The sequence below is a fragment of the Xiphophorus hellerii genome, chromosome 6 (assembly GCF_003331165.1).
Source record: "Xiphophorus hellerii strain 12219 chromosome 6, Xiphophorus_hellerii-4.1, whole genome shotgun sequence".
Classification (NCBI taxonomy): domain Eukaryota; kingdom Metazoa; phylum Chordata; class Actinopteri; order Cyprinodontiformes; family Poeciliidae; genus Xiphophorus; species Xiphophorus hellerii.
In genome coordinates, this window is record NC_045677.1 from 4274385 (window position 1) to 4288583 (window position 14199).

At 43.0% G+C, this 14199-nt stretch overlaps 2 protein-coding genes across 3 annotated transcripts; one reads left to right on the forward strand and one right to left on the reverse strand.

Annotated features, from left to right (window-relative positions):
* Nucleotides 1-1888: 1888 nt before the first annotated feature.
* On the reverse strand, nt 1889-10083 carry cpdp (CPD photolyase). The gene is made up of 10 exons (XM_032565437.1): nt 9740-10083; nt 9243-9579; nt 9004-9152; nt 7622-7804; nt 6759-6917; nt 4873-5071; nt 4603-4755; nt 4362-4483; nt 3697-3856; nt 1889-3602 (listed from the first exon to the last, which is right to left on the reverse strand). Exons 2-10 carry the CDS (start codon nt 9487-9489, stop codon nt 3454-3456), a joined length of 1521 nt encoding a protein of 506 aa, XP_032421328.1. The 5' UTR covers nt 9490-9579; nt 9740-10083; the 3' UTR covers nt 1889-3453.
* A 630-nt stretch (nt 10084-10713) lies between these two features.
* Nucleotides 10714-14141, forward strand: LOC116721608 (UAP56-interacting factor). 2 transcript variants are annotated; one of them, XM_032565475.1, is made up of 9 exons: nt 10714-10984; nt 11117-11242; nt 11326-11489; nt 12604-12752; nt 12834-12906; nt 12991-13046; nt 13210-13284; nt 13391-13517; nt 13611-14141. In XM_032565475.1, the coding sequence occupies exons 1-9, from the start codon at nt 10912-10914 to the stop codon at nt 13710-13712; spliced, it is 945 nt and encodes a 314-aa protein (XP_032421366.1). In that variant the 5' UTR covers nt 10714-10911; the 3' UTR covers nt 13713-14141. The 2 variants fall into 2 exon arrangements, with proteins under 2 accessions (XP_032421366.1, XP_032421365.1); XM_032565474.1 differs by having other exon boundaries at nt 10716-10984; nt 12577-12752.
* The last annotated feature ends 58 nt before the right edge of the window (nt 14142-14199 follow it).

Here is a 14199-nt window from a genome sequence, read left to right on the forward strand (position 1 = left end):
TAAAGGTGCCGTTTGAGTAATGAGATCTGCCAGGAGCTCTTCTCCCGTGACGTCTCCCGAAAGACGCAGATGACGAACTGCGAAGAGGAAAAGCAGTTCCTCTGGATGGAAAAAAAAAAAAAAGAAATGAGGAAAATGCTTCAGCGGGTCATGCAACATGGAAAGGATGAAAATGAAACGCATAGATGATGTCAGATGAGAGCGTAGACAAAGATTATCCAGCTACTGAGTGCTGACAAATGGTTTTGTAATGATGCAGCATTATGGGTGTGCCACATCAACGCTAATGAAGACCAATCTCTCCCCAGTTTCCGTCCCCAGTAACGAGGGTAGAACACACTGCTCACGTATATTGGCCCTGCAAATTGACCTATTTAAAACACCGTGTCTCTGTATCACCCAAGTAATGGCATTCACTCAAGCAGACGGAGCCATTTACAGCAAGTACCAGGGGGAGTATGGGTGTGTGTGTGTGTGTGTGTGCGTGTGTGTGTGTGTGAGAGAGAGAGAGCAGAATGGTGCTGTGAGAATTAAAGAAGCCAGGCCAAATGAAATGTGTAATCTGCTTCATTTCACTTCCACCGGAGGATCTGGGAACGTCTTCGAGCGAAAAGCCGTAAAAGTCCAGAGCTGGAAACAATAAAAAAAAAAAATAAATTAATAAAAAAAAAACCGTTGATGTGAAACATCAACCCAGCGAAACGTAAGCAGCTGGTCGGAGGCTGTGCAGATTATCTCGGTCGCAGCGGTTGCTGGATTTCATTCATCACAAGCGGAAGAGCGATTCAAAGTCATCATAATGACGCTTTCTGATGAGTATTTCAGCTTGGATTTAGAAACTTCAATAAAACCTGGTGAATTGGTGAGATTACAGACCAGAAGCAGCTGTAGAGCTGGATATGGAAAGGCCAAGCTGGGTTTTGTACAACGTTCATTTCACACCAGAGTAATGATTTTGGAGGCGATAATGCAAAACCACCCTGAAGACATTGACAGTTACGGAAGATTAGATTCTTTTGCCAGTAGGACGAAATGATTTGCTTTATGGTCGGTGTGAGGATAGAGGTTAATGCACTGCTTGAACAAGAATAGTTAAATAGTTCAGTTAACTTTTCAAACTGCTGTTAATTCCCTGCATTTTATTTGGGTTTAATTAATATTTTTGAGTTGAAATGTAATTTTGACATCTAACAGACACTTGGAGCACTTCACGGGGCTTTTTAAAGTAAGCATTGTTAAGTTTTCTAAGAAAGTCATGTGACGTTATTATTGGTAATATTTCCCATACCGGCTCTTGTCAGTTGTTTGAAAAGCAAATCAGCGATGGAAGCCAGTCAGATGTGCTCTGTGTCTGGTACAAACTGAGTTGTCCATCTGAACAAAACTGCACAAAATTTAAAGATGAACTCTTGTGAAAATAAGAATCAGCCGTATTTTTTCCCCCATACGTTTTCATGTCCCTGGACATAAAAATACTATAATATAATGTCTGATTTCAAGGATGGAGCTTCCACTACAGCTTGAAAACTACAGTTCCACCTCACAGAACTTCCGTGCCCCGTGACTCCCCCACTCAGCCCCTTCGGACTAGCCAGCAGCAATTAGCAAACATCTTGTGGAACCGCACAACAGCTCAGCTCATTATCTGAGCTACTTCTCAGTGCAACACTGGCAAAAACGTCAATCGATGTTGAGATGATTTCCTGCAGGCGAAGTTTCAGAAAGAGCAGGAGTTTCTCGAGCAGAGGCACATGTTCAAGATCTTAACATTACAAAGTCCAATTTCTTTAAGGCATATACATAATGTTTATAACAACTAAAGCCAAAACAGTTATTTGATTGTGCTATGAAGTGATTCGACTCTACTGGACAAAACAAATACTGCCCCTTTAAGAGGAAAAGCTTAAAATATATATTTCTTCAGGAGACCAGATATGAAAAATTATAAGTCATGTCCAAATTTTAATTGAACAAACGCAACATTTACTTCAGCAGTGCCAACAGGGTACCAGAAGGATTAAAGCATCACCGTTAATCCCTCTACTCTAGACAGATATTCCATAAAACTGTAGATTCCCCAGCTTCAACGAGTTCATATTTAAAAAATATCTATAGAGAATATGCAGTTTTTTTTCCTCTGAAACAAGGGGAACACAGGGGGATTCATATTTTAATTAGCAAACTGGTTTCAGTTGCAGCGCCTCCTTTAGAGACTGTTTTTATCCACCGCTAAGAGTGCAGTTAATTAGGCTGGACTGGAGAGGGTGTTGTTTTCTTTAATTACATGTGTGCTGAATGAAAGCTCGCTCCCTAATTGGACTGAAACAGGATTCCTTATATAGACACACGGTTTCATATCAGTTTGTGTTTGACGAAGGAGTTGGGGTTTTTTTCGCCCATTAATTGCTGTTGCTGCCAGTTATTCATGTTCATTTAAAAAAAATAAAAATCAATGCTGTTGGTTGGGATTGACATTTAGAAAACACAAAGGTAACAAGGTGCATATATGCTACTTATATCCCTGTTTTTCTCTGCTCTAAGTATAAACCTCTTGTTCAGAGACAGAAAGAGGTCACAGGAAGCTGAAGGAGCAACAGATTGGATCGCTCTTTGCCAGCCAGAGGAGAGAACGTCAACGACTGAGGACTGAGTGTGTGACCAACTAAACCTCTGTGTGGACAACACCATCCCCACCCGAACCGTGAGATGTTTCCCTAATAATAAACCCCGGATCACTGTTAAACAAGAAAATAGAAAAGCCTTTGAGGAACAAGACGGGGAGTTTTTGAGGATTCGGGAGGAAGCTGGAGAATAAACTGCAGAGGAACAACATCAGCGACGAGTGGACAGAGATGAAGAAGATCACAGGCAATCTTTCCAATCCACAGACATCACCATCTACTGTAACTGAATATTTTTTAATTAATAAGAGTTGCCACAGTGTCTAATTTCCCTTTGGGGTCAATACGGTATTTTTGAATTTGAGTTTAAGTGACTAGAAGAATTAACCTGGTTGGGAATAAGCTCTTAACTAAAGAATCTGTGATGCAGTTCCTGAAATTAACACATAAACACAAACTTCTCTATAGTTGATCTGTTTTTGGCAAACAGAATCATACAGGCCAAAAAATATAGATAAAAAAAACAAAACACGAGAGCTGTAACAGTGACTCCAAAGGCGGCATCAAAACAATACAGAAACAGGCTTCTAAAACGTATAAAATTAATACGTATATATATAAAAAAAAACATCCTGCAAAATAGTTTGTATAAGCTGGTGGAGTTTAAAAGAAAATAAAGGAAATAAAGGCCCAACATAGCATACTGGATGGGTTCAGAGATAATAAAAAACGTCCACAGCATAAAAGACATTAAAAAACGAACCCTGAGGGAAAATGTAAGAGATGGAGCTCATCAAACATTTCCTCTACATTCTTTCAAGTGCACCGTGCTTCAGGCCTTTTTGGGACAGTACTTCCTCTCAAATTGAGCTACGTTGAATTTCCGGAGGCAGCCTTTGTAGTTCATGTAGCGGATCTTGCCGAAGACCGGCCTCTCCGCCCAGCCCTGGTCGTGGATGCCGCAGATGGACCACATGCAGCCTGCGGGACGAGACATCCGGCGGAGGAAGAGAAATAGTGAGAAAATGAGAAACAAGTGGACTCGGCCTGTAACAACGGTCCTGCTTTTTCTCACCGACGAAGCCGTTGGGGTCCTGACCGTCCAGCTCGTAGCGGTCGTTCAGGTAGAGCGCGATGGAGAGCGCCTCCTCTGGCGAGCGGGTCCACTCCAGGATTTTCTTGGCCCAGTACATCCTCAAGAAACCGTGCATCTTCCCCTCCGCTACCATCTGGTACTGATGGGGAAACGACGAGTGTCAAAGGTAATTAAATAGTTCAAATAAATGATAAAAAGAAAATGCTAAAAATCACATATCCCCCTTCACAATTATACACTAGTTATTCAGTGCTGTTTTGTAAACTTTTAGTTGAATACATTTCAACATCTGTGTTGAACTTTTAGTTATCAACTGTTAAAAATTCTCCAAGTAGATGTTTTTATTCATGCTCTTATTTTGAAGTGTTACTTAGCAGTTCCATTTCCTCTCCTCATGATCTCTCTCTTTATTTCAAAGAAACATACAGAACAAAATAAAACACAGACAGTGGAGAACAAGATAAACATTAAATACAATGTTTAATGTTACTTTAATGTACATTATCTATGTGCAATAATTTTGACACCATGTACATAAAATATGTACATGGTGTCAAAATTAAATTGGTCGTCCAGGGTTGTAGTCTTTCAAGTGCAGTTATAATAGCTTGCCTCTTAGATATTTAATGTGGATTTCATCTTACCTGAGCTCCGTTCCATAACTCGTCGTGTGTTTGTGCTTTCTCCAGCTGCTCCCGGGTGTAAATGTTGTCCCTCTTGTCTTTGGCATGGTCCTTCAGGGTCTTCTGGGCCCACTCATAAGCACCTAGAAGCCACGGCCACAATCCAAGATCATAACAGAAAACTTGAGTTCATTTTTACTGAATTCATTCGGACAAATGTTTGCCGCATCACTTCTACCGAGACCCCCCCCATCCTACTGACCTTCCACTTTGTCGTACTTCTCGTTGTAGAAGCAGAAGTTGTCGGTCAGCTCCCGGCGCACCACCAGCTCCTCGATGAAGGCGGCCACAGACTCGCTGGCGTTTTTCCCGCAGCGCCGGACCTGCAGTGCCACACGCTGGGCTGAAAGCTGGCCTGATCAAAGGAATGGCACAGAAACGTATGTAGTCAGAGTCGCATGAAGTGAAGGACATCGGTCTGGACTTAACGGCTCCGGTGAGATCGGTGAAGATCTAACGGTCTCTTGCCTACCGAAGCGGATCCACGGGGAGAGCTGGCTGAGAGCGGCCGTGTTGGGGTCGTTGCGCTGGGTGGCGAACAGCTTCAGGCGGACATCGATGAAGGACTCCAGCATGGCCATGCCGGCTTCCGAGCCGGGCTTGGCCCACTGAGGCTCCCCTACTGTTCTGTCAACATCCAGGGAGGCCAGGGTCTGCTCCCAGTCCACAGGCTGAGGCAGAGCAAACCGGTCAAGTCAAAGCAGCACACCTGACAGCCACAGACAACATGAACGGCCTATTTAACATTTCACAGCATTTCAGTTGATGTCTGGATTGCTGCCAGGCTGTGGAGCCTGCTGCCACAGATCTAGTCAGTCTAATTCTATGCTTTGTGCTCTCAGTGAAGAGAAAGCACAAACACGTGCTTCATTATGTATTTTACGTTATATTTAGAATTCCTAATAGCACTTTCTGAGCCATTTGAAAGAAAGTTTGCCAGAGTTAATTTTTTTTACATGTTTAACGAAGATAGTCAACCTGCAGCAACAACAACAAATTGTTTTTGTTATTTTCAGATTTTTTATTATTTATTTTACATCGGATGTTCTACTCCTAATTGAACTGACTGAACAAATTATGGTTGTTTTTACATGTTTGACCAAAGCATGTGAAGCTGTTGGTGTGTTTAACCCTCCTGTTATGTTCCGGGTCAAATTGACCCGTTTTAAAATTTACAAATTAAAAAAAAATAAATAGAAGCATTTTTTTTGCATGAAACGTTTTCTATTTGTCTTAATAGGTGCACTCTAGACATAAGTTGAAAATTTATTCATTTTACACATTTGTACCAAACCCTAGGTCTACTTTTTACATCGATACTGTTCGGGTCAATTTGACCCGGCAGTCAGGTTAAAGTGCAAAAAAAGATTTTAAAATGTCCAATTCTATATGTTTCCTTGCAGTTATGAACCATATTTCACCACACACACACTCACACACAAACACACGCAACCACACACACACAAGCCCACTTTCTCACTATTCTCTTTACTTCACTAGGAAACTGCGAGAAAGCAGGTGTTCACACAACCTTTGACGGGAATCTTTTCTGTTCCTGTGGACAAACTCCACCCACACTGAGTGGACACTCAGCAGAAGTGGAGAAAAACATAAATACTCTCTGCATGACTCATTTATCTTGATTTTAATCAGCGGGTCAATTTGACCCAGAACAGTATGTGTGTCTCAAGTTCAATTATAAAGATCACCCTTTGGTAAAAAAAAAAAAGTATAATATAAAATAATTTACCAAAGGTCAACTTCAAGGAAATTATTGTTTTTTTGTGTCTAGGTTTTTTTCATTGGACATTAAAAATCTAAATTCCATTTTTTATGTCCAAATGAGTAAATGAGCAGGTTGTCGTCATTGATCCTTAATTTCTGAGAAATAATAAAACATCATTGCACAAATATTGATTGAAATGGTTAGTATTGGAGTTAATAATCAGATACAAAAATGTTTTGGAGGAATTTTTTGGTTTCTGACACTATTGCATGATTAAACACTCCCTGGGTCAAATTGACCCACGAACATTTTTGCTGTACCCTAGAAACGAACATAACAGGAGGGTTAATTGTGCAGATATCAAATTAATTTTTGAATTCTGTATATTTATGTCTTTTGGTTTAAAAATAAGAAGTGTGTTTTAAGTCAATTAAGCTGTTTTTTTCTGTATCGGATTGGTATCGGCCGACACTGAACCTCAGATATCGGAAGTGAAAAATATATCTGCTGGTATTTCCACAGCGTTTCCATACTCTTGAGCAGAATTTTGCTATTTTATATGCACAAATGTTCAAGTACGTTTTATTTTATCTTATAGAAATATAAAAAAATATGTATATCTGGGAACTTACTTTGGCTGTTCTCGTGGCAGTGTGTTGGTGTTTCTCTACAGGAAGAAAATCAGTGAGGAACTCAGGCAGAAGTTTGGTGATTTTTCCTCTGATGGTTCTGGCAGCGTACTCCAGCTTGGGTGAAGCTACCCAGCAGGGAACAATATTATGGGCATCAACCTGTCAATAAAGGGCAGAAATAGCAGGAGACGGTGGACACAATACAAATGTAGCTAATTTTATACCGTAGTTCAACACAAAGTAAAGAATAATTGCAAAGTGGTATGAAAGGAATACATAATCATTTTTGTTTCCAATGAAAACATAAAAATCGGGTGTGCATGCGTGGCCACAAATCATACAGGGACACAGCAGACGATGGAAGACGTTGATCTGGACCATACGGCTGAAAAACCTATCACAATATAAGTGTTTCATATCAGTCGATATTAATAGTTGATTAGTTTTTTTGTTTCGAAATACTGCTGAACTGGTGGCGTGACCTTTCCTGTTTTATCCAAACAAGTTGCTCAACAGGTTGTTGCTAGGTAACCAAAGAGCCAGTGAGTTATTTGTTGCCACCAACCTAGCTTAGCTGTCTGTGAGAGGTTGAGTGGCTAAAGCCTTTTCTTCTGCCTACATCCCCCAGAATGCCGTGCGGTTCTGGATGGGAATTCAGTGAAATTATTGAACGTTCCATCAGATTTTTATGTCCTGGAAAAAAATAAAAACGATTTACCGCTTTCCTTCCACTGTACAGTTATTCACTTTGTGTTGCTCTTTATTATTAAAATCACAGTAAAAGCATTAAAGCTTGTAGCTTCGATGCGTCAAAGCTGTGTGAGTCGCTGCGAGTTATTTTCTGCGTGCTCAGCTCTTCCAACCTGTATGAGGGGGATGTCCTTGGAGAGCTTCTTTTTGACGTCGTTCAGCCACTGCTGAGGCTCTCTGAGGGGAGAGAAGTCGGTCACCACGGCGCCCAGACCGCGATCAGACACGAAGCCGGGCAGCACTTCCCCCGGAGCCCCGCGCAGCAGGTGGAACTGGACGTTCAGCCGCTTGCAGTCCTGTTGGACGCAGACAGGAGAGCGAGGCTGAAACTCACAGTTCCTCAACAGCCTGCCATCTGCAGCTTTTAATTAAAACGCCAAACGACTGACTCTTCCAAAGGTGTGCTCACTGGCAACAGTGAGTTACATAAACTCTGCTGTGGTTAGTAGGACTGAGGAAGTGTGAATGCAGCCGTCTGCTTCCCCGGTTCAGATCACAGTCGAAACATTTTCAGTGGGATTAAAGTTGGGCTCATTAATGTGAGTCTGTTTTAGAGTGGGGTGGAAAAGTGTTTGCCTCTTCCTGGTTTTCTGGGGTTTTTTTTTGCATGTTTATCCACAGTTTAGTGTTTTAGAATATCACTGAAATTTAAATATACCGCATATTTATTTATATAAACAGAATAAGAAATTGTAGAGTAAGGAACATATTTACAATGTAAGAAAGTAATACTGTACTGTAATTAATATTATACATTAGCACCGATAGTATATGTGTTATCCTGTCTACTATATTTGCCAAACAGGGAAGTGATATTTTGAAATGATATACTTTTATAAACAAGAGCTTAATTTATAAGTTTTGAATGCAACCAAGTTAAAATTCTGCCATACCGTAATCGATTTTCTTAATCTCATAAAAATATGCAGTGCATTTAAAAAAAAACAAAAACAATTGCCACTGTATAAAAAATGTTATTGTTTTTTTTTTTTTTTTAGCATCATATCAAATTTGAAAGTTTCATATTGTGATAATCCCACTTTATGTTCAAGCAGACAGCTGCAAATTTCAGGACCAGGAGCTCCTTTCTTAAAATGAGGACGATGCTGATAAACCACAGCAAATGATCTCTACTGATCAGATATCCAGGGAGGATTATTGAAATGCTGGCGGAAGACTGCGAAAAACATGTAGTTGACTTATGACACGCAAAGAGACATTTAACTGTATTACAGAGGGTGTATACATCTTTGAGAATGTATAAATAAGTTGAACTCTACGGATAAATACGCAATGTTTACTGCTGCCTTCACAGGTAGAAAAAAAAAGTTAGAATTTCTCATTCTGGGCCGATTTAGTGAAAAAGAAAAGAAATTCGCCCGGCTAAAATAGTTGGCTGATTTGAACCAATTTTTCTTGTTCTAAGCATCTTGATGCAACTAAATGTTTGCACTCGTTTGATCTATTTTGTGAAAACACACAATCAAAGTGGTACCGTTGCGACTTCTTGCAGTCCCTTCAGCAGAAAAGCGTAATGTCTCAGTGTGGACAGCTCCGACTTCGGGACCACCAGACAGAAACACACATGCAGGGGGAGCTCTTCCTTTGCAGCCAACTGTTGCGCACGGATCAAGGCCCAGTTATCTTTATTAGGGTAAGACAGGAGAAGTGAAAACATGGAGTAGAATACACGTCCTCATGGGTCTGACAGATTGTTGTGTGGCATATTGTCACCTTGCACCCTCTGGTCTCTCTGCATCCAGTACAGCACCCCCTCCGAGCCCTGCTTCATCTTCTCCGTGTCGGTGAGAAACCGCTGGCGCTTCTCGTTGAACTTCGTGTCCTTCTTGTCCTCCCGCTGCCGCTTCACCAGGCTCTGCAGCCAGCCCGCGGCTTTCTCCGCCTTCTCCAGCTTCGGCTGCTTGGCGCTGGGCTCCTTGCCTCCCGCGGCAGTCGGCGCCTTGCGTTTTTTCTCCGACATGGTGACTCCGCCGAATGAAGCGAAGAAGAGTTTCGGTCTGCGAGCCCGACTGGCGAGTCGCGCGAGCCTCAGGGCTGTTAGCGGTGAGATCTGAAGGAGGAAAAGCGCAGAGAAAACTGGAAGCGCTCGCGAGCAAACACAAAAGAATTAGCATAAAAAGCGGATACATTAATTGGCTAAACGTGCACAGGGTGTTAATGTGTCTATCAATGAACCAAACTTTCATTCAAACAGCACCAAAAATACAAACCTTTTCCACACACGGAGCAGCATACACGGCGGAAGCCTTCAGGACCGGCCTTTTTAGGTGCAGTCAGTCGTGAAAGCTCATTTTAATGCAAGAAGGACAAGGAAGCAAACAGAAAACAGCCGCTCACGTAACCTCCTCCGCTTTACACAACCACTTACATGAGCACGTTGGTGGCAGCTTTCGTAACACTGTTTTCATTGGATTTGACTACACGTCCCGTCATGCCTCTCTGAGAAAGCTCCAGCGGTCATAAAATATGGCAAGCTCATTGTCTAATTACTCGGTGTCCTTGGCATCAGTATTGTATGGCAAGATAGCTGTAAAAAAATACTTACATCTCCTTGCTCATTTTTAGCGTATAATTCGTAGAAATTTGACCCGCAGACAGAAGAATTAAATGTTTAATTAAATAGAGCGCTCTTATTTAGATTCATATTTTGATCACACATGACTAAATCAAACTTTATATATTATATCTAAGAAATACTGAGTCACGACTTGTGATTCAGTTAAAAATGTAAGATGTTATGAAGCATTGTCCACAATACTTATCTGGAAGACTTATATTAGAAAAAATGGCGCAAGAAGTTAGAAAAGAGTTGCATTTCTTTACCTTTATGAATATAGAAAACACAAAGGAAAGTTATTCAATTTCTAGGCAAACGAGGACTGTACTCTAAAATTCAGATTTAAATCCCCATCATATCCACTCCGTAGCGGTAGGTGGCAGTACACACTTGAAAAACCACAAATAAACCACAAAGAAGCGATAGATAGATAGATAGATAGATAGATAGAGAGAGAGAGAGAGAGAGAGAGAGAGAGAGAGAGAGAGAGAGAGAGAGAGAGAGAGAGAGAGAGAGAGAGATAGATAGATAGATAGATAGATAGAATAAGAATATTCTTTTGAATCAGATTATATAAAGGTTGTATTAATTAATAAATTTTTTATTTATTTTTATTCCATACCAGTAGATGGCAGTAACGCAAATCTCCAGTTTTCTTGCCAACCGTCAAAGAGCGCCAGAAGAAGAAAAGGAAAAAGAAAACGAAGAAGAAGAAGAGTCGTTCCGGCTGGAGGAGGTTTCTCTGTTGTGGCAGAGCTCCAGAAGCCAGCAGAACCTTCCGCTGGCTGCTGGTCCATTTCTGGAGCGGCTGTCCTGGTTTGAGTGATGAAGAACGGTGGTTTCAGCACAAGACGGAGGGAAATGGCGGCCGTTCCCGATAAAGTCGATATGTCCTTAGGTAACATTCTCCTTTTTCTTTTTTTTACTACCAAAATAGATTCCTTGCGATGTTAGCATCTGCTTAGTAGCACCAGCCTGGCAGTCTGGATAAATATAAACATGGCATTTCTCGCTGTTCTCATTTCAACAGATGACATAATTCGCCTAAATAAAAAGGAGAAACAGTTGATAAGAAGACAAGCTAATGTGAATCGCAGACCGTTCAAGAAGAAAGGCCGTTTGAGTCAAACCAGGAGCGGAGCAGCAGCACAGAGAGGTGGGAGCTAACCTTCCCCCTGCTACTGCGGCGAGGTTCCGTTACAAATAATTAAAACTGTGGGCAAATTGTCGTCTCACCAGGAGGTGGCGCACCCCGAGGAGGAGCGGCTGTTCTAAGAAACAGGAGGGTTCCTCCTCTGGTGGGTCGGCGGCGGGGTCAGGGGGTCATCACCGGGCTGGCGGCCAGGAGGCCCGCCGTCCTGCTGAAACGAGCCGGAGTGCTGAACAGATCAGCAGCCAGCCAGGTAACACCCAGACTGAGAGGAGGAGAGGTCGGCAGATGATGCGTTCAATGCCCAAGAGGGAATCTCTGGTTCAGTTTAACACAGATGTTGCATCAGTGGACATCCTGGACTCCTTCTGTGTTGTTAACACATTCAGAGTGAAGTTCTCCCAGTTGGAAATGTGAGAGGAGGCATCTGTCCACAGGAAGTACGGTGTGACAGTGATTGTTTGCTAAACACTGAGCGTCGCATATGAAGCTTCCTGCGGTGGTGAAGTAAAATAACACACGTTTATAGAAGCTATGAATGATTCAGCTGAAAGCAACAGACAGGAAAAGTAGCTGCTTCTTTCAGCATGTGGATTCCTCGCAGTCATGCGAGGTCGATCAGGACTACAGTTTTCTCGTCCATTCTTCCCCGTTGGACCGGATGTTTTGCAGATTCTAGTCGAATCGTGTCATCTGTAGAAATATCTGCGAATGTTTGGTAAATCGGATTTAAACGCGTTTAATAAACGGCGTCTGATTTCTTCTTGTTTTTACGATTTTCATAATAAGACATGACTCCATATTGAAGATGAAATTTTGGGAACAAAATTAACTTTAGAGTCTATGGAGCATAAGGAATAGTCTGAGTGAAGCGGCTCTTGGGGCAGCATTCATGGTGAATCTTTCCCAAACTCCTGGCTCGCATTTTGCTGCAACCGTTTTTTTTCTTCCACTTAGCTTTCCATCGAACAGCCAGATTTTTTATCAGGGTCTGTTAAGCAGCTGTGAAGTCGGGAGTCTTCCTCCTGATTGTGAAGTGATCTTTATTTTCTTTCTGCTCTAAATGGATTAAAATGCATTTTTGGGGGCGTGCTGTGGTGGCGCAGGGGGTTAGCACGCCCCACGTTTGGAGGCCTTAGTCCTCGACGCGGACGTCGCGGGTTCGACTCCCGGTCCCGACGACCTTTACCGAATGTCTTCCCCCCTCTCCTCACCCTCCTTCCTGTCTGCCTACTGTACAAAAAATATGAGCCACTAGCGCCGCAAAAACTCTTCGGAGAAAAAAAACCAAAAAAAAAAAAAAAATGCATTTTTGTCTTTTGTTTGTTTTGTTGCATAAGAACCGTCCTTTCGCCTCGTTCGTTCAGAAAGCGCGGACGAGGCCCTTCATTCAGCGCTCGGAGGCCCAGTACAGGAGGCTGGAGGTGCCGAGGCGGCCCTACCGGCAGCCCGATCCACAGAGAGGCCAGAACGCGGCAGGGTCGTCGTCTAGGAGACCGTTCCAGCTGCGGCGACGGTGAGATCCGATGGGTCCCGCTCAGACACGGAGCCCCATCCCTCTGGAGCGTTTCCACAGCTTGTGCTTTCCTCTCTGCAGACCTCTGCCGCCGGTCCAGCAGACGCAGAGGGAGGCTCGCCAGGCCACCTTCCTGTTCCGCAGAGGGCTCAAGGTGCGCAGCGTTAACGCTGATGTGGATGAAATCAGACCTGATGTTTCCCAAGGCGACACATTTAATATCCTCTGTGCTGCGCAGGTTCAAGCCCAGGTACAGAAGACGAACCTTCACACTCCTCCAGTCAGAACACGACAGTAAGTGTCCGCAGTGTGATTGGTTGGGTCCATTAGAAAGAAAGGCTGGGCGTCCCTTAAAAGTCTTAAGTTCATATATCTAAAATTAATGCCTTATAAATTGATTTAAAAAATAGACATGTATATCTGTTTGCATGACGCAGCTCTCCTGCTTGCCCACTAGGTGGCGCACGTCTACAGCCGGCAGTGGAATTCTGACTGTTTCTATTGACAACCCGACAGCCAGAACTCAACCAGAGTGAGCGTTCAGTGCCACCTCCTCCGAAGTAGAAAGTTCTGTGGAGAGATAACGTATCTTAACACACCTCTGCCTTCAACAGCATCTGTGTTTAACTTGCTCGTAGGCCCCCTACTGCATGGACGCTGCACCCGCCGCCTGTCAGCTCGGGTCCGGTTAAGGTGGAGACGGAGGAGAAGAAGATCCCTAAAGGAGTCCCTCTGCAGTTTGACATCAACAGCGTCGGGAAGCCGGTAAGAAGACGTTCGGATTTCTTCCTGCAGGTGATTTATTTATTTTTTTTCGGTCATTCATTATAGTGTCCGTTTTGTTTTTTGCCTGCCCAGCAAACGTCGATGACTCTGAACGAGCGATTCCGCATCCTCAAAGATCGGCGCGTCGCCACGGCGCAGAGCGGCCGGGGCAGCAGGTTTGTTACCGTGGGTTAGCCCGACGCGAAGGAAGAGACGACGCCCCAAAGACCCTCCGTCCCGCTCTGACTCCGCCCCAACGACGGGACATGTGCCGAGTCGCTGTGATGCCACTGGGAGGGAAGCCTGAATGGGACAAATAAGCAGGATTCACACGGCTGCTCTGTCACCGGAGCAGTTGGGGAAAAAGCTTCCGTTTTCTTCTTGATGTCGGTGTATTCAACTTTTTGTGTTGTGACAACTCAGTGCAGGGGAATATTTTTAACTTTTTTTTCCCTCCCCGTTATGACTCGGAACTGTTAAAACTATGAACACTTTTCAAAAAGCATTTTGTTTTCAGAGAAGACGATGGTGTATTTGCTAGGATGGTGTGTGGGGAAAGAACGTTTTTCTGCCATGAGTTTTGTAAGTTCTTTAAATAAAAGACTGTCTAAATACTGATCCTGATACAGCATTATGACCATGACTTCTGATTCTCAGTATTTTTTAAAAATCAAAATTTTTG